Source organism: Pyrgilauda ruficollis, unplaced genomic scaffold (assembly GCF_017590135.1).
Source record: "Pyrgilauda ruficollis isolate IOZ18807 unplaced genomic scaffold, ASM1759013v1 scaffold38, whole genome shotgun sequence".
NCBI lineage: Eukaryota > Metazoa > Chordata > Aves > Passeriformes > Passeridae > Pyrgilauda > Pyrgilauda ruficollis.
Genome location: NW_024525267.1, coordinates 5155412 through 5183356, shown reverse-complemented (window position 1 = coordinate 5183356; position 27945 = coordinate 5155412). Strand labels below are relative to the sequence as shown.

Genomic DNA, 27945 nt, shown 5'->3' with positions numbered 1-27945 from the left:
TAAATTCGCATTATTATTTTAATCTATAAATACAAAATGTAATCCAGCATTCAAACAGTTCATCACACCCACCAGCTTTGTATGGAAGACCAAAGAGTAAATGATCTGAAAACTTAATTAATAAGGTTGGTTGAGGATTTTAGTAAGTTTGCATTATTGATGTAATTTGGAGACAGAAATCCTGCCAAAAGCAATCTTGCTGTCATTCAGCTGCAGGAAAACAATACACCACAATGGAAATTAACCACCAAACAACTGGAACCTCATCCACACCACTTACAAAGAGGTGCTCAGATAATATTAGCCAGCTGTTCAGTTAATTTTCACAGTGGATTCATCAACTATGCAAGTGGTTGTTCTATTAGAACATGACTGTATGGATCCAGGTTCAAATTTCTACTACAAACTGATGAGCACAATATACCAATTTAAATTAAATCCAACAATTACCACACTTCTTTGACCTCTGTGTAGTCAAAATGATTTGCAGATGCCAGCCTGGAATGGAGTAAGAGGTTGTGCTCCTGAGTGCTGCCAATAATCCTCTGGAACACTATTCCACGGAAACACTGATTCTGTGAACAGTTGTGCTGGCAACCCTATAATCTTGGAACTTTCTTATCTAAAATCTAGGAAATAGGCACTTGCACATTCTTGAGAATAACACAGACACTGGAGAAGTTAAAAGAATAGTGTCCAGTGGTGCTAGGAAAAAATAAAAACATAAACCTGGGAAAGTAATTCAGAAAAAAAGGAGGAAAAAAGCCAACTTATTTGTAATTTGTCTGTTGTTTGTTTTGCTTTCTTATGAGAGATCTTAATTCTGCACATTCCAGTGAATGGCCATTTGCTATTAATTTATCTTCTTTCTGACAGCAAGTGGAGCACCATTCCAGAGTTTCAACATTCCCTTGATGCTGCTCTGCTTAATGCTTGTGTGCTATTTAAACAAAGCATATTCCAACCAAATCTGACTATATATGGAATTCCCTGACAAGTAAAACTTTGGATGCCATACAAAAAAAGAGCCATGAAAACAGAATACACACAAACTCCACTCCAGACTGCACAAACTGGGCATGTACTACACCAGGCTCTTGGTGGCAAAGGTCAGGTACCCAGTGTGCCCCACCACCTCCCTCAGAGGCACGGCACTCTTGAACTGCACAGTCCCTTGCTGCAGATTAGCACACGGGCTGCCTTGATGTGATGGGTTGCTGCTGTCAAAGCCAGTGCTAGAATTATCCTCAGCTGCTTTTCCAAGGTCAGGGATTTGCAGGCTAACTGTCCTTACGTTGTACACCCGGAGAAGAATTTCCAAGGTGTTAATCTCTGTGAAACCACATTCTTCCATCGCTAGGCAGGTTCTTTGAACTTGTTCAATGCAGGGGGAGAAAGAGCAGATGCGGCCACCTGCAAAATAAGATAGGCAGTGGAAAAGAGGGCAAAAGCCAAAATGAAGCACTTTTCATCTTTTTTCAAATTCTCCCAGATGCCCAGAGAATTACTATTATACAGACAAAGTGAAACATTCTTCAAGAAATTCTTCACATGGCAACTTTGTTGGTTTAAAGTGTCAGCACAAAATCAAACACGGACAACTCCACAGGATGCTTCAGACCCTTTAAAAACGACAACAGCAACTTCATTCATCTTCCACATCCAATGCTGCCCTCGACGTTTGGTTCACAGCAAAACTGTTAAAGCTGATCCCTTTAGAGCAGCGACTCCTTTGGAATCGCTCTCCACTGTTGTGGACTGAGGCACCAAACTGCAGCTGGCACGCACACAAAGCCAGAAGTCATCCTCCACACGCTGCACAGCGCTGGAGCCCAGCGCGCGTGCACAGGCCCCCAACAAAGCGGCTGTGTTTAGCTGAGGATGCTGGTATGCGTGGACAGAATAAAGGCAGCTCTCCAGGCCATAGATGGAGCGCTGTTAAGGCTTTACCCTTTTAGTCAAGCTGACTAGCATGTCTCCTGAGCATTGAAGTTTACTGGATATCACATCGTGCAGGCTTACAGCAAATGTTGTAAAACTCTAGGACAGGACTTTTAAGTGATAAACTAACACTTGTCTCCTTGTCTATGCACAGTTCTGATTTTTGATTCTTAATATGGACTATTAATAGGCCTCCTTCACCTTTCTAAGTGCTACAATGTCACCTTAACAGCTGAGAATAGAACGATTCAGATTTACTCTGAAAAGCCACAGCCAAATCAGATCAAAGAATTATAAGGACACTGTCTGCCATAAGGCCAGGGCATGTGCTTTCACCCAGGACACAGTGTCCCCCAAGGCAACTGCCCTTCCTGAAAAGCTTTTGTGCAGGAGGAAGGAACGCTGGGCAATGCAGCTTCAGCTATTGTTTCATTTATTACAATTAGATGAAAATGCCTGGTGACCTGATTTGCATTCCTCCCCAGTCCTCTCCTGGGCTCCAGTCAAACCTTCCAATACCAGCCATCTAAGTAAAGAACCCGTGCAAGCCAGAGCAAAGCATCCTGCTAAAAATAGAGGCAATGCTGGGACTACATGAAGCCTGCTTTATCTCAAACTCCCTTTTTTTTTTTTTTCCTTTTTAGTTTCTAAAGTCAGATCTCTAAAAAAAGAAAGCATCAGGTCTGAAAGCGTCACTGTAGCACTCCAGTTACTGTGCAGCAATGATGTGCTGGGTACTGCCTGGGGAAGAACACTTTCCACAATCATTAATCCACCATACGCTAAGCAGGATTTAATTTTAGTCCTCAAATAAAGTCTCCACACCAAGGGGTTCTTATCATGAATCTTCAGAACAAAGTACCTTGGACAAGTAATTCCCTGGAGTGACAATTAAAACCCAAATCTAATAATCACCTGCAAAACTAATGCTGGTATGTGTCTTTATGAACCAAGTCTGTTGATGCTGATTTAATTGCATGCCCAGGCCATTAACTGCCATGAAATTAGATTTGTATGTTCATCAGGATGGTCAGCAGTACCAAATATTCCTGAATCTGACAGCTAATCTTTTCTGCCCAAAGAACTTCCATACTCTACCATGGCTGCAGATGTAAAACACAAAAGCTCAAGAAAAAAATTCTGTTACATAATAAGAAAGCTACTATGATGCACACATGTTACAAAGAAAGAATTTATATTCTTATTGTGTAGGGAACTGAGCAAATGTCTGACTTAACTAAATGTCAGTTCACAATAACTCTTTGTCTGCAAAGCAAGAATCTGAGAGACCAGAGACTACTACTTCATTGAGGCTTTTTGGTTTTGAGGTTTTATATTGCAAGGAAAAAAGCAAAATATATTTACATTTACAGTAAGTCTGTTCTTATTTATTCTGACTCTAAGGGTTTGAAGATACGTTTAGGCTTTTGAATTCACATGCTCTGGATTTACAGTCAAAAACTCAAAGCCTGCACACAGCTGTTGCCATGCAAGCTGCAAAGCCACCTACGGTTCTTGTCAAGCCTTCAATTAAAGGCAGAGCACCCTTCCTCTTGCCTGGGGCTGGTCAGCTGAGCACAGCACGTCAACACCAAACTTGGTGAAGATTTATCAGGCTGCCTCCTCACAACTGCTGGGGGAAGTAGGGTTACAGAAAACAGGCTTTCAAGCCATTTGGTAAGGAAGAAAGCGCTTGCTTGCAGTAGCAAAAATCCAGAAGGCAAGCACAAAAAATATTACTTTACTTCCTGCACTGCTGGAAGTTTCTCAGGTGTGAAAGATGAGAAAACAGTGAACTGCTGGTACTCCAGAGACCATCCAATGGGTTTTAATAGTTCTGTCAATTTTGTTTTCCCCTTTCACGCCTATAGTTCTCGTTATTTTTATATATCCCTCCCAAATAAATATACCTACAAAGGGCTTAGAAGCAAACCCATCAAGCATCTGTCCCTACAGATCCTAACAAGTGGGAGAGGAGTCCCTCTGTTTTTTCCTGTACCATCAGGCAGGCCAGATCTGACTTGCAGTTACAGGCTGGAATTAGTGATTAAGCAGATATTAGGAGTGAAGATTGGAAAGCTACAGTTAGCAGAAGGCTGGAAGGCAAAAATGAAATTGCAGTTCCAGACTGCAAGAGCCTGTCTAAAATAGAAACATTTGGAAGTTTCAATTCCTATGGTGTGTTCAGACCAGCAAAAAAAAGTAGAAATCCAGCCCTCAGAAGGACATGCTCATCTGTCCCAGATGAGCAGAGACATTGTCATCTTTAAGAGAGCAGATAAGAAATCCAGCCCTCAGAAGGACATGCTCATCTGTCCCAGGAGCAGAGACATTGTCATCTTTAACAGAGCAGATGCTTCTGAATTCTGCCCTCTGTACCCAGCTGGACGACCAGCTAGGCAACACCCTTTCTGTCACAATCACCAAACAAATATAAATCTAGATTTCAGCATTCACAGTTCTCAGACTCTTTGAGAGCCCTCTTGTCCTTCAGACACCAAGAGGCTTCTAGGGCTTAAAGGACTTGAATATGCACTGCTTTGTCTTGCCATGCCAAGGATTCCTTAGTGAATGAAGAAAAGACATGAACTCCCTCCCTCTCCTCCCTGGGGCACACTGCTCTGTCTGTGGATCACAAAGGGATGGACTAGACTAGAGAGCAGTGAAAACATCTGAATGGAAACTTTTTTGTACAAATTGGGTTTGTGTTCTTTCAGAGCTCTCCTTTAAGGAAAGCTACCGTTCCTAAATTTGGTTAATGAGATCTGTGTGTCATCATAAATTGATATAGTAATTATGAGAGATTAATCCTGTTCACATTGGGAAGCTGTGTGAGCTTTTTGATCTCAAGAGCTGTCTAAAAATGTGTTTATTCATGTATAATGCATCTGACAAGTGCTACAGTTGAGGAGAAGAGAATAATGAGACTGCATGAAAGACTTAAGTTTTTTTCTACCTTCAGTTTTACAGGGAGTGAGTTAGTTTGAAGAATTAATGGAGAGGTTAAGTGTCCTGAATCCATAGCCTGGAACAAGCCCACACAGTCCTGGCAGACATTGTAACCAGCAACAGGGTCGAAAGGACATGAAAATGGAAGTACAATTCAGGCTGGAATGGTTAGAAAAGTGAGCTTAAGGGAAGAGGGAAGCAGAAGATTTTCATCCACACAGTACTGTACATTTCAACAGACTTTATCTAATTGGTAATTGAGGGATCCACCATTGCATCTCTACAAGAAGCCAGCGCCTCAAAAGTTGCCAGAATGTCCCTGTGCAACTCTAACAAACAATTTTGTTTGTGGTTTGTCTGAGCAAGGACTAACATCTCTACTAGCTCTGTTTAGCTATTAAGTGCATTAGGTTTCAAGTGTGGAAAATCTCAGTGCTATCAATTGACAAGGACTCCAGTGTGTGCTTATGATACAGAAAACACGTCCAAGAAATGTGCTGTTGTTTTTGTAGGTTACTGTATGTGTTACAAGTGCTCTGACAGGTTCTTTCATCATCCCAGTATTATTTAGATGATGCACATCTACTACAGCACCATTAAGTTTTAGGGAAAAGGGCCAGTAATTTTAAAATGATTCTGTGACATAAAGAATACAGCACAACATTTTTACCTCTGGCAAAAGAACACAGCTTGGGACTAAAATGCATTGTCATAATTGGAAGATTACGTTACAAAGATCTCAAGGAAGGAAAAAAAAAAGCCACACAGGCATTATCATTGTGTAGGGGTGAGGCAGGAGAGTCACTGAGCAGCATCACTGTGGCATTTACTCTGTGACAAAAATATTGTCTCTGCAAAAGGGGACAGAATGTCCTTTAAGTGCGTGTGCTCGTGGGCGATTTGATGCAGCTTCCCTGACAAGTGAAATTAGAGGATTTGGCTGTTGGAAGAAATTAAAGGATGTTTCTTGATTCAGAAAACAGAATTTTCTCCAAATCACTTGCCAGCTCATTAATAGGAGCTTGATGTGATTTTCTGCAAATGTGACCTTAACCTCTGCACTTGTAGGTGCATCATTCAAAAGGAATTTATTCCTGCTCATTATTATGGGCTGGTAAAAGCATGTAACAAGGAAATTAAAGAATCAATTTGCTCCATACTGGGGAAGAAAACCTAACAACTTTCTTTAGGGATCCTTTCATCCCAAACTACTTCCTTCAAACTGTGTAGAAGTTAGTAGCTTTGGCTGGCATTCCACAGTGAGGATTTTGATGCAGGAATCCTTCTGCTTGACTCTCTACATGTGAAAGAATCCCTTGTACTTCAGGCAGGCCCACCATGTGCACCTGACCTACCAAGCCCTGACAGACCCAAGCTAGGGATGAATTAGTAGTTGAAGTACTTCACATGGTGAGGGACAGAAGTTGTCCCTCAAAGCCACATTGAGTGGTTTAAAACTGGGACCATGAATAACCTCTGGAGATCAAGAAAAATAGCCAGTGAGGCTTCCTACATGGACATGGAAGTGCAGAGGCCCAGAGAGGCAGATGTTCAAAGTGAACTCTATCTGCAGAGTTTTGGGGGGAGAATTGACAGCACCATGTTTGGTTGTTTCCAAGGATCACAATTTGATAAACTCATAATTTAGGGGCTTTACTATGCTCCAGAGGGAATGGAAAATCTGAATTTAAGAGTAAAATCTTTAAAGAAATAAAGGAAATAAAAGAGAGGTGATTTTAATAATTTTGTGACTCAGACTGTTAAACACCACAAGAAGCAACTTAAAATACAAGAGTCGAATCCACCCTAATACACGGCTGTAATTTTCCATCCCTCTACCTGAAAATTTAAAATCTGTATGAAAATTATTGTACCAGTGGGTTTCCCCCTCATCTTCCACAGCTTTGGAAGAAATAGACAGTATTTATGAGAGTGGAGTAGGTGGGTGCAGAATTATATTCAAAGCACTACAGTATTCAGCTGAGAAATGACTGTGAGTCAAAAGTTTCAGGGCATTTAAGAACTGTAGAATATTGAGAATATTTTTGTTACCTCACAATTTTCTCATTTCCTAATTTTTAAAAGTTTAGCCTGAAGGGGTTAACATTAACTTTGTAAAAACCACCAAGGGCAGATATTTGGAACAGCAGCTATGACAACAGAAAAGCATTAATCAGCAGATGCTGCAGAAGAAAAACAGTGCAGGTCTGGAAATGAAAGGAAGTTCTGCAGTGCAGCAGTGCCTCAGAGATGCTACAAGCAGCTTTTCTGCTGGAAGTGTGACTGGTGACATCAGCACAAAAGGATGCAGCTGAGATGCAAACCTGAACGTTGGCAGAGAGCATCACCAGAGAACAAGAACCTTCCAGTCACAACCATACTGTGCCATTTTATTTGTTCAGCTCTTCAGAGGCTGGCAGTGCTTTAAATGGGAGGCCAAGCTGCTCTAAGTAGTGTATTTACAGCATCCTGCAAGGCATAACGTGAGTGATAATTGTACTCTGTAACAGGATCATTAACACTCAGCCTACTAGGAGCTGCACCTATTCAGGGCCTTGAGCTGAAGTGGAAGAGAAAACTGATCTGATAAGGTTTTGTTAAGGTTGAGAACTCTCCCATGTCATCTCAGCTGAACTCTATTGTGAGTCTTGAGGTTTTAAGGAAGAGAGTAGCTAATGTTATATATAGAAGTTGCTTAGTTCTCATTTAATTCAAAATACCTTAAGACTTCAGGGACCAAATTACCACTATCTGGCAGTACAGCTGTGATATTTGCATGGCACATCACAACAAAACCCACAGTGTGAACGGTTCAAATGTGACCCTGTCCAGATTTGAGAGAGAGGGCGTGGACAGAAAAGAGTGGAACTCATTTCCTGCAGTGATGCTTTATCACTACACGAACCCTGGAATGGGGTTCAATAACAGCAGAATGTGCACAGGCTGTACTGCACAAGAGGTTTAACTCTTTGATAACAAAACAAAGGACCACTATTAAATTATCTGCCTGTGGTAGGGAAAGGGAAGCAGTTGCAGATAACCTTCTGCCATATTTTAGATTTAACAGCAGTAAAAAAAACACAACAAAACTACCCACCTGACTCAGGATAAAACAGGAAAGTGTGTACGTTTTCACATTTTACTACTACAATTAATTATATTTTCTATGAAAACCAGTTTTTCTTTATATGCAAAACAGCAAAATTTAAAAAATGCACCCAGTCAGTCAGGTACCTGGTTGCCCAAAAGAGGAGCCTTAGACCAGTACCAGATCTCCGACATGGGAGGCTGGTTGCAGCAAAACCTGCAGCAAGGATCAGCAACTTCCCCTTCTGAGTGGCTCATAAAGTGAATGGTGCCACTTCACAAACACAAAAATGTGGGATTTTGAAGTATTATTTATATTGCCTAAGCAGATGTAACCTTGTAGCACAGCACAGAAAAGCATAGCCAGATGGTATGGCCGGTTTGGGACTATATTACATTTTCTAGGATTTCAAATGCTGGAGTGAGACAAGGATTCAAAACTTGGAACTGTTCAAGCAGCCCTGCTTAGTATTCTAAGCATGCACCACTTAAATAATTCAAATTGGACTGCGCAATGCAGCGCCTTCTAAGCTGGGAAGTCAGCTGAGTGTTGTGCTCACTAGATTAGATAATTTGAGCATGGGAAGGGCATTGTACAGTGCAGTGATTTTCTTCCCCCCCAGGACACACTGGAAAGCTGTTACAAATTGAGCTGTAACCATTGCAGGTACAGAGTGCTAACAAGGCTCACTCTATTTATTCACTTTTTAAAGAAAGTGTGTTACGTGGGTATCACAAAGCTTTCTAGAAAATTTTCAGTAGTAGCTGAGGTAGCCTAACAGCAGGGCTGGTCCTGACTCAGCAAGGCAGTGCACATTCAGTGACCTTTAAGAACAACCTTCAATCTTATGATTTCAAGAAGACTTAGCAATTCACTTGAAATCCAGCCTGTGATTACATATTTTAACAAAGAACTGGGCCTTGGCACATAATCAAGTTTTTTTAAACTCATGTCCCAGCATGGACACTGTTCAGCACTCCATGCTCTCTTTATTAGAGAAGTAATTTTTGCAGATGGAAGTAATTTGGCAAAAGTTAATTCAGATCCACATAATTATGAAATTAATTAAAATTTATTCCATGATAAAATAATTATTTATTCACTGAAGTTTATCTTTCTATACGGAAAAGAGGTATAATAAAGTGATGATATCTGTGCAAAACCTCAGCATCAGTTCTCACTTGCTGTCACAATCCCAGAGTAACTGGCATAAGCTAGAACATTCTTTATGTTCTATTCCCACTGCATCCAATGGCAAACTTCTTACTAGCTCCAAGCACAAAGATTTAGGACATAAACTGGCAAGCATATTTAAGTGTAACCACTGTTTTTTTAACATTACCATTGGGGTGCTCTGTTAAATGGGTACAAATCTGCAATGATTGATGTGAACTGAGGCCAAACACCTTTTATTCAAACACCTTTTCACTGAATTGCCAAAGAAATTGGCTTTCAGCATTAATTGTTACTTCTGCTTCCCACACACTTCAGATCTAGCAAAATGCACTTGAGAATGGTTCAAAGGAGTTTTTATAAACTGCCCATGCTAATTGTAGCAGCTCTCACAGGTCTGCAGGAAAAAGTTGCTCTTCTCCTTTCAAATCTTCCACTGTAAATTGAAGACACCTTTTGAAGGTTTTATAGCCTTAGAAATGCCTGGAGACTGACATTTGAGAACAGTGATCACACAAGGGAAGGGAGCACATCTAGTGTATGGCTCAAAGGCAGAGATACGTGCACAGTGCTTCCTGAAGAGAAAGAGAAAAATGCAGTTACCTTCAGCTTTTAGTGCTGACTTGGCATGTCCTATGGCTTCCCATGGAGATGGAATATCTAGGAACACGGCATCTGCAATGTTTGAGACCCCAAAGCCATTTTTGCAGACATCCTGGTTGGTCACAGTGACCAGGTGCTCCACCCCGTGCTCCCGAAACTCCTCCCGCGCCTTCTCAGCCCTTTGCTGGTGGAACTCCACTGTGTACAGGTGCCCGGTGGGAGCCACCGTCCGGATGAGAGCATGGGAGAGGGACCCACTGCCCGTACCTAGGAAAGACAAACAACTCATGAAATTGAGCTTGTCAGAGACAAACAGCAGAACTAAAATCTTCTGCATTCATCTCCCTGCTTGGAACACTTGTTCAAAACACAAACCGCTGGCTCAGCTCCTGAAAGAGAACAGTCCTTCCTTCACAAGGAGGGAGGGACTAGGTGTCCTAGGAAACAGTCTTCCGGGTCCTCAAAGCATTCATTACAAAATCTGGCAAACCCAGATCTCCCTGGAGTAGGAAATGAATGCCAAGGGTCAGCTATAGCTCTAACAACTGCCACTAGAGAACACGAAGAAGTAAATGCAACAGGAAAAATTCAGGGAAATCTGTTGGAGAGGTTTTTTTCAAAGTGTCAGACTCTTCTACGGTGAAAAGAGATTAAGGCAAATTTTAATGGATTTTCAAAACATTATACTTCACTAAACAAAGAAAAGATGTTGGCATGGGTCTGTGCTTGAAAAATCCTATTAATATCCATGCAAACAAATGGCCTACAGGATATAGTTTGCTTTGCACAGATCTCTTAAGAGACAACCTCAACTCCCACTGGAATTACCCAAAACTAAGGCCTCTTGGCTCCTTGCAGTCACACTGATCAAACACCTGTTTTCACTTACACACACCTACACAAGCTTAACTTAGTCTAACAAAATCTATAACACAATTGTAGGTAACTACAATTACCATGTACAAACAGGGACTGACAAGACAAAGATTTTTTTCCTTGTTTTAGTTTGATAATTTAGGAAACTTACTTTAAAAGATCCATTGGCATATTAAATAGATGGATGACTAATAACAAAGATTTTCACTTAAGAAAACACCCATATACCAATTCCCATTGCAAATTAGTCACTCAAATGGCATTTAATGGAGTAATCCCCCAAATTCAAAACCCCACAGCAAGCCCGAATTCTCTGTGTTTATTGATTCATAATTCTGTGCTTAGAACACATAAAATCTATTTCTAGCTATTTTCAATGACTGTTCAGCCCGAGGCAAGTTCTTTCAGCTAGCATAAATCTTAAAAAACATATAAAGGACAGAATCTGAAGTACAGCAGCTCAGAAACAAGTAGAAAGGAAATTAATTAGGGGGCACAGGGGCTGGTACAGCCGCTTAATTGGTGCAGTACTTTCCATAATCATACAGGAAGTCTGGGTTCACTGGCAGATCCCAGGTTCTTGCCCTCTAGTCACATAAGGGGAGGAACACTGCTGTGGCACTGTATTCAATCCGACAGCTCTGAAAGGGGAGACATTCAGACTGTAAACAGAGCTCAGGGCCCATGTTTGCCACCGGACCAAGCGGCTGCACCGCGGGATGGGCAGCGCTCCTCTGCTCCCCTCTGAGAGGGCTCTGACCCCAGCGGGCAGACTGGCACCCCGCTGCAGCTTCAGCAGGGCAGGATAGAGAGGGAGGGAGGACCTCCAGATTTTAGCACTGGCTTCAGAGAGGTCCAAGAGAAGAGAGAAACATTTACACACATGTATTTAATACAGTGAAAATAAGGTGGTATTAAAATAAAACAGAGAAAAAGCAAAACACACCTATATGTGCATACATCAAAAACCACCCTGTCACAGCTTGAAGTATCTAAATGTCAAAGTGAACTTTTCCCTGGTCAAAGGAGTAACGGCAGCACAGCAGCCATGTGGTTGTGAAAACTCAATGATATATGTGCATAACAAAGAAATAGTATTCCATTGATATGTTTTTAATGACAAAAGCAGGAACTATTGCTCACAGGATGCTAAAGACTGAAATTCTGCCATTACATTTCATGCCAAAAGGGAGGATTACACAATTAAGAACTATTGCAAAATGAGGAAATTTAATTATTGTACCTCTCAAATGTGTAGTGCTGCACACTTTCTGCATCTCTCTCTACTAATCTGAAGGAGTGAACAAGCCTGGGCTGTAAGCAGAAGAGCGAAGCAGCTTGTGCATGTATTCAGTTTCCTTGTTCATATTCTTTTACATTTTTAATCACTTTCCTTTTAAATCTGCTCTTAAAAACACCACAGAAGATACCATTTGTCTCCTCCACAGGAAAACCCATTAAGATTTTTTTGCTTCTTTTCTAAAACTCTTCTTTTATTCACAAACACTCCAAGCCAAACCCTGAACTGAAACAAAGATGTTGGAAGTCACCATTTGCAGGTGTATTACAGACAGAGCTTTTGTTAAACAAGGTTGCCAGGAATTATTTATTGTTGACTGGCTACCACAAACATGAGAACAATACATATGTATCAGATTTTAACATATCAAATTCTATCACATTAATATTATTAATGGGAGTATTTCTGAAGATGCTGCTTGCCTTCTCTGTAACAACACTCTCAAAACTGCAGGAAACAAAATGATTATGAATCACCCACTATTGTAAAAATCTCTCCCACAAAATATATTCTGAACCCAGACATGTGACATGATGATGAACCTTAACTCTCATGTGCCCAATAGATCAGCACATTTGATGTGATCCATTAATATGAGTCTGGCATGAGTCCATACCTGCCACAAGCCCTAAAGCCCAATCAGCACTGTCTGCACAAGGCAGGAGTTCAACCCAACGTTTTTGTGATGTTGTAGAAGGGGAAATTAATGTTATATTCACCTTCTTCCTTGCAAATCTGCAACATTCAACATTTTTGTCCTCCTGCAACCATCTCAATTTCTCTTTGTCCTTATTTCAAAATTACTACTGATAAAAAGCAAAATATGACTCAAAGAGTCTTAGGCACCAGTTTGGAGTAAGTTCTAGCTGGGTACAAGTTTCCTTGGGAAATTAAATGTATCCCAGCGTGACACAGAATCATTCAGGACAGCAGCAAAACCCGAGGAGTACTACTGCAGACATAGTAGAATGCTACCAAACCTGAAATAGCACACCTGAATTACCTGTATACAAATTACCTGAACCAAAAAACTGGATACTCAAAAATTAACATTTTGTATCAGAAGAGGCAAGATCAGAACTGGAAGAACTTCAGTGGATTTTCTTTCTCATAGAGGTGCAGTGAAATGTCTGTGTTCCTGATATGACCTAGAAAGCAGAAGGTAAGACAACTAGAACAACTAATTTATAATTTTTACACCAGAACGCTCCCTTTCTGACAGCCTGCACAATAAATGGCCTCAAAAACTGTTTGCTCTCTACCACAGGACAACGCCCACCTGACTACTATGTTTTAGTCATGAATGGACTCTACAGAACAGAGGCAAAACAACAACAATTCAAACTGTACCGAAGACAGCCTTAACAGCACAGCTGCTACTTTAGAGCTCACTTAGGTGAGCACTTATGCCATTGCTAATTTTCACTTGGAAAATGTGATGCTCTTTTACATTGACTGTTCTGTGATCTCAAACATCTTAGTCAAAAAGCAGACATCTGCATTGCAGGCATTTAATGACACCCCGCAGGGGCCCCAATATGCCACACAGAGCTCAACATCTGAGGAGGCAGCACTGTGCAGGGGATCAGCACAGTGTGAACGAGGAATGGGCTCCACTTCAGTCCAAAGGCAGGAACTAAGCTCCTGTGTTACCCACGATTTGGGTGGCTAATGGCCCTGCACACTGACACAGTATCCTTTCCTTCTTCTTGGGCACAAACACACGACATTCTCCTTCTCTGATGCATATAAGCTCTTGGGGAGTGTTTTTGCCCCTCTCCCAAAACAAGCAGAACATTGCAGTTTTAGGATTTCAGTCCTAGCAAGTGGACACCTGTACAAAACACTCTAGCTCAGCACCTACTGATAGCTCCTTCTGATTTGCAGACAAGCAAGTATTAATCAGATAAACTTCTCAACTGCCCTGACCTCCAACAGATCTGTTCTTCTCACTCTCTGCTTATTCAAGTGACAGGTTTTCCACAGAGAAGCCTCCACACACCTCAGCCATCTTGAAACAATGACCATGTTAAAATCATTTCTCACCTTCTCAAAAGTTGCAGTGGACAATATCTGAGCTGTTCAAAAACAAAGCATGTTATTTCAGCACAGAACACTGCCAAGACTGAGTGTCACCATGGCATCGAGCTCAGCACCTAACTGATATAGGATACAAAGTACATTTTACACTGTTTTCTGTTAGTCTGGTTTCCTTATTGCAAAGGATATTTGTCTAATCTCCTGGAATCCTACCCGTGCCATAAATATAAGTGACCTGATTCTGTGTTCCACTACATTTTCTCTTTGCAGGCTATTGCTTGGCTTGTCTTCCCTAGAAGTTTCTCATCATAGTGCTTCTTTTTAAAAAAGGAGCTACAAATTGTCATTTAGGATTTATAGATGTGTACAGCTGTGTGTAAGCAAAAGCATTTTGGAATAAAGCTGAATAAGCTCTTAAGTGCATAAAAAGGTTCATATTGCTTGGAAACAGGAAAAAAGTATGCAAAGTGCTATTTAATACTGGCTCTCTGAAATATCAAGTAACATTTTAGGAGAACTTAAGCTTCTGATGCAAAATTTGGCTACCTAAGATATTCTGAAATGCGTAAATACAACAAAACAATGACAGCGTTGCTCTATTTGTCTCCTAGCTACACCACTTAGTCCTAGCAAATAGTAAAATAGGTCATGAATCAGCCATGAGAACGGAAGGAGCCTCAAAACCAAGGGAAAATTAATCTTGAGACAGAGCAAACTCCACAGCTAAAATCTGTCAAGAAGCACTGAACAGACAGACTGCTCACTCTAAATGACAAGTCTGTGTAATGACTTATAATGAATACATTGAAAGATATTAAGCATTTGATGGAAATTAACCCAAATATCTTCCTGGGAAGATAGTCAAGGGTCCAAATCATGGTAACAGAGGTAAGACACAGGAGGAGCAGGGACAGAGAGAAGGAAGAGAGGGAGGGAGAGAATTTCAAGGAGTTGAACTGATGGATGAAAGAGAAAACACCTAATCAAAAAAGTTCACTTTGCAGTCAAGAAGTTCCCATGACAGAAAATTAGCTTATCTGCCTATCTGTAATAGACACCATGCTGAAACAGGCATTTTAATTTTAGGCAACAGGCTGGAGGTCAGAGAGGGCCACTGCTCACTGACCAGACTGAGGAGCTGAGGGAAGGATAGTAGGGAGGTTTTCAAGGCTGGCACTGCCTACAAAAGAATATGAAGAACCAATTTTTCCTTAGATAGTCAAGTGAAGAAATTGATTTTCCTTATATATTCAAAAGTCTCAATTTTTTTAGGAAGCAATCTTCTATAGAATGGTCATAATATGGTTAACAACAGGGCTAGGTTCAGAGCTGCACGAGAAGTGTACGTGGTGGTCAGGTGAAATTACAAGATCAAAGAGAGTCCAGAAAGTCTGGAAACAAACACTTCAGGGTATGAACAGCATTCCTCATCAGCTACACGACAGCCACAAGCCTGAATACATTACAGTGATGCCTCATGTTGTCAGAGATTTGATTCATGGAATCATCATAAACTCACAGAATGGTTTGGGCTTAAAGATGTTTAAAGATTCTTTAGTTCCAACCTACCTATGTGGGGCAGGGACACCTTTCCACTAGACCAGGTTGCTCAAAACCCATCCAGTCTGGGCTTCAGCACCTCCAGGGATGGGGCATCCACAGCTTTTCTGGGCAATCTGTGCCAGGGCTTCAGCACCTTCACAGTATGGGTTTCCTCCTAATACATCTTTCAGTTTAAACCTATTACCCCTTGTCCTATCACCCAATGCCCTTGTAAAATTCCCTTTCCCCAGCTCTGTTGCAGCTCCTTTAGGTACTGGAAGGTGCTATAAGATCTCCCTGGAGCATTCTCCAGGCTGAACAAGTCCAGCTCTCTCAACCAGTCTCCATAGGGAAAGTGTCCAGCTCCCTGTTCATATTCATGGCTTCCTCTGGACTTGCTCCAATAGATCCACATCTTTTCTACTGCCCTTCTCTTGGGGGCCCCAGCACCTGTTCAGTGCCTTGGTGTGGCAAGAGAATGTTGTGGTTTATGACATTTGTACTGATCAGGCCTTCCTAATACTCCAAGAGGTGCTATACAAGGATCAGGTTTTCTAATTCTTCTCTCACTCTAACCTGAACAGCTGCTAAGAGGGAGATAAGGGAGACATTATAAAACACAGACATAATTAGTTTGGGCACATTCCAGAATCAAATTAACTTTGATCTGTACTTTACACTAAAAACAGAGCTGCAAACAATTTATATGTACTTATGACACAAAAATAATGAAGACATGAGCAGTATTTGTCAAAAAGTCTATAAGCACTTCAGAAGAGTCAGAAGCATACAGCTAACTTGCTGGGACTCCACAATAAACTCTTAATCATTTATTAAGTATCCATTAATCATTAAGTCCTCATTAATTTTTTATGAGTGTACTCTTTAACAAAATCTATACCCAGGCTGTGAGTTTGAAAATTTCATAATTGTTTTTTAGAAGCTCTAGGGTAAGGCTGGGTGGCAGCTCCTATTACTCCTCTGAGAAACCATGAGAACCCAGAACACTGCTCTCAGCCTACAGAAATCCAGTCCCTTAGCTCAGAAACCCATTGCTGTGTAGCAATGAATAGGGTTTAGCAATTTTTAATTTGGGATTTAGCTGAAGGGAAACAAAAAATCCAATTAACGTTTTTGCTCACGTGAGTCTGATTTTGTGAATGCTGAAGGATCACTGGGATGGTGTTTAAAGTACTTTTGACTAAATTACGTTTTGTCTAAATACTACACTCCATTGAAGCCAAAATATTTCGGAGATTTATCAGATTAAATGAGATTTCACATGCTGTACTATTAAGACAGGCACTCTTTTACATCTCACCATGGAGAGAGAACAGTAAAAAAGCCTTGATGTGTGGGGACTGGAAAGAAGAGGATTTTGCTTGGAAAAAATATTTGAAAGGTTTCATATTGGTTCCAGTATAGTATTAAAAATAAACGTGAACCCCTCAAAATCAGTTGTCAATTTTCTACAGAGAGCCTAGCCTGGGAAGTTGACGATTTGGAGAGTGGGGTGAGACAGAAGAGAAAGATTGAGCCTTTTCCTTTATCTAGGCATTGCTGCACATGCAATAAATACAAATGGGATTATTAGAGTTACCTGACAAGAATGAAACTTTCATACTATTGGGCCACTCACAGCAGATATTTAAGCAGCTATTTTGAGTATCACAATTTTGGAAAGATAGGGCTGTTAAAAACTGTATCCAAGTGCAGAATTTCTTAGAGCAGGGACCAATATTTTAAAAAGATCTTAGCTCTAGTAACAGTGCTAAGAGTTTTAAACCTCAACATACCTTTATAAATTAGAAATTAGCAGAAGACAGAAAAAGGATCATATTCCTACACCTCTGTCATGAAACATCAGGTAGATGCAGAGTCTCCTTATAGCCTCCTCAACAGAGTATGCCTGGGTCATTTTAATTATGCATGTGCTGCTGACAAGCTTGCTCTTTATGTGTTTATTAAAGATGATTAAACGTAGTAAAAACTATATTAATACGTTTGTATCTTTTAGGACAAATCATGGTTAATCAATTTAAACCATATAATTAAATTATCAATTTAAATTATATCATTAAAGTGACATAAAATTAATCCTTCTGGTTATTCTACTCCATTTTTATAATCACATGCAGAAGATCATTTATATTCACAGCATTTTAACACGACACAGAAGGTATTTCCTCTTACTTTTGCAACCATTTATTCTCACAGTTGGGGAAACCAATTAAAAATTCTGCTAGCTTTCAATGGCTAAATACAGGACACACCTCTACAGTTGAGTTAGTAAGACAAGAGGAAAAGAGCCCAGCATGTTTTACAGAGCCTGCTTTGCCAGTTCATACAGCAACTGTATATCTAAGTTCAAATAACAAAAAAGACAGACTTCTGTGCTAATTAATGCTTAAAACACACCTAAACTTGGCACCAGCAGGAAGCAGACTCAAGTTTTACTCTACCAGATTTCCTCTCTTGTTTCTACTCATCACCATTGGCTGGTTCTGTCTAGCCCACACAAAGCTAATCTAGAGCTAATGATTTTGGATCACCAAACACTAGAGAATTTAGGATGCCACCAAAGCAGGCCACATCGCCAAAAAGCAGGCACTACATCAGGCTACATCACCACACTGCAGGCTCCAGTTGTTAATACCTGTCAAGTTTTTAATTCAAAGTCAATCTGTAGTAAGGTCTCTTGCTTCAAGGTTAGCCAGATGGATTTATTATTCTTTCTTCTTTCCTTTCTTTGTGCATAGTGAACCTTGCAAGCAATACAAGCATAACTATAGCTGTAAAACTTTGCCTGGAAAGCTGAAGTTGCAATACATTGTCAGTACAAGCATTAAAATGAACCTGGGGACAGTTTGCCCTTAGCAAAAAGGATTGATTTGTGGCTATGACTTTTGACTCACAACATTTTAGGAAATCATCAAGTGTTTCCATTTCTTAGCTGTTTAGATAAGCAAGAGATTAAACATTTTCATCCTCCCTAGGCACCTTTGATATTATTGAAAATATTTTATATACAACTCTGTACATTTGACTAGTCTGAGTGAGACAGGACATGGAACAATTCCAATCTCTTCCCCTTGCCCCCAAATGATTTGTTTATTTTTCCCATCCTGTCTAAACATAGCAGGGAGGGGAAGAGCTGATGAATACAGAAACTTCCCATGACAAAACTAAAAACGTCTGATCGTCCTGCAAACCAAATTACAAACTCACAAGACCCAGCTATTTTCACAGTACCAGAGGCTTCTGCACAGGGCTTTGCCTGCTTCAAGTGCTGCTGTACAGCAACCAGCTAAACACACTGGTTCTCAACCGGGTGCAGAGGTAAGTGCTGTCTCAGTTGTGTTGGAAAGTGGTCATTATGCCTGAAAAGCTGCCCAAAATTATGCATGAGTGGGAACAGGAAATGGTAAATGTAAGAAAGCACAGTGCATCACACTCCTATCACGCTGATCCTTTGCCATATCTACTCTTGAGAGGGAGGTGCATGAAACTGCTTCAAAAAATGCTCAAACAGCCAGAAAAAACAAGGACAAACTACTTCAGCTGCTATTTCTCCAAACTACAGAGATTCATTCAAATCAAGCAAGCCTCATACTGCCTGTAGTAATAAAGTTATGATGACATTATCATAAACTCCATGTAACCAAGAAAACATTTATGTCAATTTTCACTTCTTACTGCCAAATTAAGCAAAAGCATGAAAGCTGTTAATAAATTAAACGAAGTTTAGAAATAAAACACAGCCCTGCGATGAACACATCATCCATTGTATTTAATCAGTGATTTTGCATGAGGTTGTGGTGCTACAAACAGATTACACTTGGGAAAAGAAGAATTAAATTTATGTACTTACACAGTGCCATATATAAATACGGCCAATTTATTTCTCTTATTAGTTCCACACCCTATCACCAGAGTCTCTTTCACCAGGTTATCTCAACTACATCCTCTGAAGTTGCTAATTCAAAGCCTGAATCTTGATTTAAATCATGTATTTACAAATACTTTTTAAGTACTTAACAACAGTTTTAGAAAAGGGATATTAAAATGTTTACATATTTTTTCTAAGAAGATGAATTAACCAAACACATGCTCAGAGGTATGCCCATATAAATGAGGCTGCACACCTTAGTAGCATCAATTTTTCAAGAAACAGCAGCTGATAACATGTGCACATGATACAGAATTCTTCAACACGTGGGCAGGGAAAATTGTATCACAGTGGAAAGAAAGCATAACTTTTTGCAAAACACAAAGAAAACCCTGTTTTTTTTAATGAAAGTGTTGGTGTTAGTTCCTAATAAAGGATTTCAACATAGTAATTATTACCTGATTCACATACTATGGAGCCTGGCTTCAGTTCCAACATCATGGTGATTATGGAGATGTCAGTGGAATACAGAATCTGCGTCCTGTGCGGGAGATTCATGGTCCACAGCTCTGGAGTTGGGTGAAGAATGAACACCCATCCTCCTTTACTGCAGGTCACTTTGGAGCCATACTTCTTGCCTATGAGGTCTGTGGAATGCCTGATGACCCCGTACTTAGTCTGTGTCACAGAGCCATGCTGCACTTTCACAGGAAACATGGACTCGTGGCCCAGGAACACAACAGCCGTGTCACCATCCTGTATCGTATCTCCGTATGCAACAAAACTCATGGTGACAATCTTGTAGTTGGCTGATGATTGTCACCTAGAGAAGAATAAATATGTCAGGAGAGTTTCACAGGACCACGGCGGAGCTGAACCTACAGACATAAAACCAAGTAATTTTATTTTCTCCAATACAGAACAAAACCACACTGTGCAAATAAGATGCTAGCAGGAGAGCTACAGCAAGTTCAGGGAGCTGCTCTCCACTGTACTCTTGATCCAATTACAATCAATGGAAGGATCCCACAGATTTGAAAATAACACGTATTTTTCTTGGTTTATGGTACATCTTAAAGAAAATCAGGAAATACATTGTGATTTACTCAGCCTGCTCCAAAATGCTGCTGTAGGTTAGTACCAATTTCAGCACCCTGTTCAATTACAGTTCCTGAGCACTCAGAGCGTGTTATTAAGTTTAACTTCTATTCCCATCTTCTTGCTTATTTTTTGATGATTTACAACATAAAGACATTCTGCTACTTGCCTGGACCTCAATCACCTATTGATTGCTATTAGGACCACTAAAAAAAGTATACTTGAAAGTTTTCCAAATGAACGTTTAGAGATAGGATAAGGACATTAATTTATGCATAAACTGGACTAACTACATGGAAAAAGAAAATAATATTGTGGCCTTTAATTTGCCATTGGGGGTGCAAAGTAATTGTCTGGGAAGTGATCTCTGCTCCAGCTAAATGTAAACAACCACTTGCAAGCTAATGCCAACAGTTGAATCACTTCAGCCCCATGGTCTCAGAGCTGTTTTAGAGAATTACAATTAAATTTTGATGGCTTTGAGAAGACAATCTAGAAATCAGAAGGCAGCCTACAATGAAACCTGACATTGCCTTTCAGATAAAGCAGCTAACTGTCTAAGCTGCAGGTTGATCAGTTCATGCAAGAATTGCTTAATGAAGTAACAAGGATCACAAAATTAGAAATTAAAGCCTATGACAGAAGGCTTTGAAAGTCAGATTTCTGGTACACCATCCCTGGCAGAATCAAAAGCAGTGTTAGTTTTAGTTTCAGAATAATTACTGAATTCCAGCACTTCTGTGTTGAATGTTTAAGAGTTTGGTCCTGCTTCATCATTTCAATTAAAAACCTTCAGTTCTCAAAGTGTAGTCTGGTGTCTGTAGTCTGGTTCATGCCTGAACCTCCATGTAGCTCAATTTGCTGTTAAGCAGCTAGATTTATAATTTTTCCACTGCAGTCACTGAGCTTGATAAACAGATGTGCTTGTGGCTGAAACTTCCAAAGCTTATGACATGGTTATTGCATAAGGTGTTCAGATGCCAAAGCAGAAGAGGCTTGTCTGGACATCTGGTGAAATAGTAAGAAGGGCATCCCATGAATTCAGAAATGTAGATAAAGGACTTTGTGAGATAGAACAAACGCTGTCTTTTATAGCTTGCACCCTATGATTATGTTCATGTCTCAATCTTTCATAAATGACACTTAAGAGGTCTCATTCCAGATACTTTTAATGCAGTGCAGTTTTCAGCTCTCACAAGTATCATCTGAAAGGACCTCGAATGGAATCCATTTCTTTCACATTATTTACTGTGTTACACCCATGTGCAAAAGAATCCTGTAGCAAGCCTGCAGGAACACTGAACGAATTCCTCTCCCTTTGATGACACCAACTGGCTCCCAGCTTCCTTGCCTCCCTTTGAGCCACTACACTTACCACAGCTAATAGCCACAGCAGTGAATCACAGAATCTTTAAGGCTGGAAGGGCCCTTTAAGATCATCACGTCTATCCATATCAGTGCATGCTGACACCCCAAGTGACACATCCCTTAGGCTCAGACCTCACCTGCTACATTATATTCATACATTTGGGGTGTAACTGGTGAAGAATTTTGGAATTGGTGAGGGATTTTGGAAGTTTCTTTGCCTCGCCCCCTTGTCAAGGAGCACAGTGAGCGACTTGACTTGCAGTATTGTCCACTGCCGGGCAGTGCAGAGGCTCCCGCACTGTTTGGTTTTCCCCGGGCAGCACGCAGGGGATTGCTGCGGCACCGCTCTCGCCACACGGTGTGGGGGGAATGGCGCTGGGGGGATGGCAGTGGCGGGAAACTGAGGCGGTGCCCTCTGACACGGGGTCAGGACTTCTCTCTGCGTTTGCCATGGCTGCAGCGACCTAAACCCAACGCCCCAGGGGATCCCTCGCAGCCTCACAAATAAAAGCACTAACATAATTCTGTGCTCCCATCAACCACAACCCAGGCACACATCTCTCTTCCCTGACCAGCTCCCACAGGGACCTGGCAGGCTGCCCCTGCTCCCTCCTGAAGCCTGGCTGCTTGGCACGGGGGCTGGGGAACCTCCGGCAGACGGGGCAGGCACAGCCCCCTCCCTGCCCAGGCGCACGCAGGCTGGGGAGTCGCTCCGTGCCCCCGCTCAGAGGTGACCCCGGTGCCAGGCTCCCCTCAGCCCCCTTCCGTATCCCGAGGGCGGTAATGCGGCTCCTGCACCCCAGCAGCGCATCGGCCCGTGCCAGCGGACCCGGGAACCTCAGCTGCGGGCAGGTGAGAAGCACGGACTGGGCAGGGAAGGGGTGAGCAGCGTTAACCCGTAACGGCCCCGGGCGGCCGCTCCGCGGGGCAGGAACGCCCTGGCCCCAGCGCCCCGCGTCCCCGCGGGGACGGTTCTCCCCCTGCCCCGAGCCCTTTACCTCCCCAAGCCCGGCCCGGCCCGGCTCTCCTCACACGCGGAGCCGCCCAGCGCCTTCTTCCGCCTCGGTCGCAGGCTGCTGACGCTCCCACCGCCTCCGCCCCCGCCAGCCCTGCCAGGAGCCGGGGAGTCGCCGCCGCTTCTGCCGGGCGCGATCACACCTAGTTCCCGCAGCCCTCGTGAGGCGCCCGTTCCCCTGAGCCCGTCATGCCCACAGTCCCATCGAAGCATCCATCCCCCTGAGCACACCTCAGCCCCCTCGAGGCGCCTGTTCCCCGCAGTCCCCTGCTGACCGCCCCCGCCCCGGCCTCTCAGCGCTCCTTGCTGGGTCCTGAGGAGTGGGGACGGTCAGTGACCACCCTCAGCAGCCCCCCAGGCACCCCGGCGGGGTGCTCCTGCCTCGGGAGCTGCCCTGTCAGTGAAACTTGACGGGTCCCAGTGGGTCACTGGGAACAGCTGCAATGGGGTCTGATAGCCCCAGTGGGAACTTGGCGTTCATCACTTGTTGAACGTGTAGGGTGTCCCGAGGGCCACCGCCAGCAGGGCTGAAGCCCCTTCCCCAGGGAATGACTTTGCCATTGGCAGACCTGGGCCTTGCCTCCCTGGCCCCCAGGCAGACAGCTTCCAGAAAGTTCTGCATGCCCTTCCCCCAGGGCAGCCTCAGGGAAAGGCAGCTCGAGGCCAACCAAGCTCTTCACAGGGGTTTCATAAGGCTGCAGGAGAAACCACACTGTGGGCTCAGAAGCAGCAGAATTGTTATCTAACCCTCTAACAGCATGGTACTAACTCCTACTTCTGTCTCGTGTTTAGGATCGAAGTGATGCGGAGAGCCCTGCCTGCCCTGGTGGTACGGGGGCTGTAGTCAGGAGGCAAGGAGGAGCAAAGGAGGAGAATGTTGCTCCATCTTCTGCTCACAACAAGCCCAGGCCACCTGGCATGGGAGCGGGATGGGCATAGCAGGGAGCATGTGAATCACCCTGGACGTGCAGGTAGTGTTCCCAGCTAAATCAGATAACGCTCTGTACTGTGCTGCATTCACCAGTAACCTGTAATACACAATAATGGAGAAAAAGTCATCCTTTCACAATCACAAACCCAGTAACGGAGAGCTGTTTAGATGATGATCTGTGATTCTTTAAATTAATGTGGTTACACCAAGAATAAGGGATTTTTTTTCCCATTACCTTCAGTGAGAACATATTTTTTGTTATGGTGTTGACCTGCCCATAGCATAATTGCAGTAGTCTTTGTTAGTTATGAAACTCTTCTCCATCTAATCTAAACATAATGTATGCAGTTTCAGAGGTTTCTTAAACTGCAAACTCCTACTCAGCTGTTTTTCTGACTAGCAATCATGGCTCTACTGTGCCTTTATATTTGCACCCACTTTGTTTAATTTTCTGTCATTTTTAGTGTCACTGGTTATATTTGTCATTGTTTATGTTCTCATGTCCTTTCTTTCCCATGATGGGCTGCTGTTCAGATCACTGTGGGCCTGACTGTGTGCAAGATTGAGACACTCAGCAACTCCTCATTTCCACAGGCACTCAGCTCACTGGAAACAATCAGTAATTTTCAACAGCCTGCCTAAGCAGTGAGAAAAAATACACCAAGGATAATAACTAAGCAAATACATTTTAAGTGATAAATGGGAAGAGAAGTTTCATTTGACAAGTTAAGCAGATGGAGCTATGGCCAATTTCTTTAATCTACTGGTACATGAGTGTTACGTTTAATTTTCAAGTGGTGTTTAGTTGTAGATTAGGAATTGGAAACAATTCAGTTGTTCACAGCAAACCACTTTCTCCTGTTGTTTCCTAATTTGGAATATTGTTCTGTGTTTCCAAGATGATGTTTATCCCCTAATTCTTCAGGTTCATATTATGTTCACGCAAGTAATTTCAGAAGACACGTTCACTAGCTAACACCCATCTCCTCTTGGACGTGCACACCACACAACATTTATAATTAAGCCTCTTAGGAAGTTAGCTGCATGGCCCTTGATTAATTTCCCTTAATTCTTCATTGTTAAAGCTCAGTGCAAAGATCTCTGGAGTAATCAGCCCACCTTTCCAACTGGAAATGTAGCATATAAATCAGTATTCACTAAGATACCATCCCAGCATGGAAAGTGAGTATTGGTGCCTTTATCACAGTCTAACAGGCCATACAGGCTTATCCAAAGAGTGTTTCCCAGCAGATGAGGCAGATAAAGCGGGTGATCAGAGGCTGTTGACACAGGGCACAGCATCTGTAATTAAGTCACTAGGGAAGCTGGCACGGAATGCTGTGACAAAGATAGGATCCAATTTACACACAGCTTTCAGCAAATCTTTAAATGCTGTCTGAGTAAAACCCAGCCACTTCTGACTTACTGCATGCTAGAAATTTGTCAAATAGTGGTGAGAAGAGGGGTGTAGAGGATGCATTGTTTGTCAAACGTGTAAATTGGATATATTTTAGTGATTTTGTGTTCCTGACTCTCTTTCCATGTCACCCAAGTTCTGTGAAGAAGAGGTGTGTGTTTGTGTTGGAAGTGCTGTAATGTTTGGCACACTGAGACTTGTACCTGCTCACCACAACTGGTATTCCCTGTTCTGCAAGACTGGGAGAAAAAGAACATATGCAATGAAATGGATCCTTGGATTTTGGATCTTGAGGTGACCTTGACTCCACAAATCTCCTGAACAATTAAACTACAGAACAGTTGATTGCTTCTTTGTTTGTGTGGCAATAGATTATGGAATAAGATAAAAGGAGCCTTCAAAACCTACACTGACTGGCTTTTTTTTTTTCTTTTTGTGGAGAACCACCACAAAAATATGCCATAATGTAAGAAAATGGCTTAAGTATATTTCTGTTTCAAATTAAGAATAAAATATTCATGTTTTACATTAAACAAAATCCACAATCAGAATTATGTTTGCAGCTGAGGTAATCCAGTAATATTACATTTACATTGTAATTTATTGAGGACTCTAGGTACAATTTTACACTTATAATAATTTAATACTTGTATAGCCATGCATTATTTGCAATTTACACTATTCTGAAGCATGAGCATTGTGTGAAACTACTAGTGTGTAGGGGAAGACTTCGTGAGGTTAAAAGTGCAGAGGAGACCAAGAGAGAGGATTTGTTCTTTGATCCGGAAGCTGAGACCGGACTTGCACAGATGCTGAGCCCTTGGCTTCTCCTGGAGATCTGTATACTCAGCATCTCAGTCTACCAGACCTGGAATAACTCGAAATTCTGGATGGCAGCCAAACACAGCACATTTTTATTTGAAGCAGTCTAGGCTTTTTATTTTGCAATGATTTCCTCTATATGTATGTTATTATTTTTAAGTCCTAAGCAGCTCTGTAAAGCGCACATGCTTCTTGTTGTTAGGGGTGAGGGTACTGGTCATGGTGCTGAAAGGATTGTGATGGGGAAAATTTCAGGTGATGTCTCCTGACATTCACAGCTCATGTCAAGGAAAGCAACTCTGGAACTCAGATCTGCACTCTCATGGATAAATACACTCTGTTTGGACAGGAGGATAAACACGGGTTCTGCTGTGAGAAACACGTCAGAGAAAGATAAAGATACTCTTATGTAAAGGTGAAAGTCAAATCAAGATACTAATTCACATTGTTAACATATTACTATTTCTGCAAACAGCAGGATTCTCATCTGCATCTTAGCTTTGGGACAAACTTGCTCATTCCTACAGAAAGACCAGTGGTAGTCCCTATTTTTGTGAATTTCAGGTGAGCTTTAGAATGGGTCAGATCCCAGAGTTCCTGTGCCTATCTTTAGCAGGAAATCACCCTCTCTCCAATAAAAGCTGAAGATTTTTTTTTTTTTCCAGGCACATGACAAGAGCAGAGGATTCACTGCGACTTACACAGTCACCCTACTTCCTTTCAAATTAAACTGTAAAACGAGCCCACGGTTTCGCAGGTGCTGGAGGCGAGGCGCAGGTCCTCCCTCTGCAGAACCAGGCTGCCGGGGGCTGGGCGCCACATCCGCAGCCGCCTCAGGGCTGTGTGCCAGCTCGGGACACTTGCCGCTCTCACGGCTGACAGCACGGCCGCTCCGCACGCTGCACAACCCTTATTTTGGGGTGATGCATTGTCACACCCGCGTTTGAGCCCTCGACCAAGGTGTTGGCAAAGGTGTGAAGCCTGCAACCAGGCACGTTGGTGTGCGGTGGCACGCCTTGGCCGGTGGCACACGAGATGGATTCCGGCCCTCACGCCGGCAGTCACGGACAGCGCCGGGGCCGCCTCAGCGCCGCGGGAGCGGCCCCGGGGCCCCGCCACCCACAACCGACCTCCCCGACGCCGAGCAAAATGGCGGCGAGCGCGGGCCCGGCCGGCGGCGCAACGCCCGCCCCGCCCGCCGCTGCGCGGCCCAATGGAATGAATGGGCTATAAATAACGGCCAATGGGCCGCGGGCTTACGCTCTATATAAAAGACGCGCGGCGGGGCCGCTGGAGCTTCACTCGGACTCGGGCAGTGCGGTAGGCAGACCGCCGCGGACGTTCTTGCTGTAGCTGCGAAGCCCGCGGTAAGTCCCGGGGCAGCCGAGGTATTCTGCAGCCTTAAAACAAAGGATTCTAATTTTTCCCTTTTTTTTCCCCGTTTTTCTTTTTTTTTTTTTTTTTTCCTCCCCCCGCTGTGTGGGGTGGAGCCGGTCCGGCTGAGGAGGGGCGCGAGGGGCGGCGCGGGGCAGGGGCGCAGCCGGGGCGGCGGGCGCGGGGAGCGGCGCAGGTGCTCGCCGGGCTGGTTGGGATCTAAAACCAGATTAACCCGGTATTTAGCAGGGTAGTTACATACGCTCGCCCCGTCCAGGTCCCCTGAGGGAGCCGTCTGTTGTGTAAGGGCTTGTTGGATGCTGCCCTCCCCTCCCCGGTCGGGAGCAGCCGGGTGCCCGCGGACGCGGAGGGCGCCGTCGCTCCTCCGGCTCCCCTCGCCCTTCAGCGGCGAGAGGAGGCGCGGCCGCGCACCGAGGGTGCGGCGGTGCCGCCCCGCTCACCTGCCGGCCGGCCCGGGGTCCCGGCGGGCCGAGCCCCCCGGGGTCCCGGCGGGCCGAG

At 43.0% G+C, this 27945-nt stretch overlaps 2 protein-coding genes across 3 annotated transcripts in view; one reads left to right on the top strand and one right to left on the bottom strand.

Moving 5' to 3' along the window:
* Window positions 1–22989, bottom strand: TRMT61A (tRNA methyltransferase 61A). Its single transcript, XM_041476398.1, has 4 exons — window positions 22866–22989; window positions 19860–20224; window positions 9755–10021; window positions 1–1413 (listed from the first exon to the last, which is right to left on the bottom strand). The coding sequence occupies exons 2-4, from the start codon at window positions 20188–20190 to the stop codon at window positions 1085–1087; spliced, it is 927 nt and encodes a 308-aa protein (XP_041332332.1). The 5' UTR covers window positions 20191–20224; window positions 22866–22989; the 3' UTR covers window positions 1–1084.
* A 4354-nt stretch (window positions 22990–27343) lies between these two features.
* CKB (creatine kinase B) overlaps window positions 27344–27945 on the top strand; it is a 9571-nt gene continuing 8969 nt past the window's right edge. For both annotated transcript variants that reach the window (XM_041476124.1, XM_041476123.1), the window contains exon 1: window positions 27344–27419. The gene's annotated coding sequence lies outside the window, so the exon portion shown is untranslated. The remainder of the gene's footprint in view (window positions 27420–27945) is intronic.

What these genes read in the sequence shown, in the direction of transcription:
- TRMT61A (XM_041476398.1), bottom strand. Translation starts at nt 20,190, where the DNA reads ATGAGTTTTGTTGCATACGGAGATACGATACAGGATGGTGACACGGCT. An exon ending in CTCCATAGTATGTGAATCAG is followed by an intron (nt 10,022 to 19,859) that starts GTAATAATTACT and finishes TGTCTTTCCTAG; the next exon opens with GTACGGGCAGTGGGTCCCTC. An exon ending in GTCAGCACTAAAAGCTGAAG is followed by an intron (nt 1,414 to 9,754) that starts GTAACTGCATTT and finishes CTTATTTTGCAG; the next exon opens with GTGGCCGCATCTGCTCTTTC.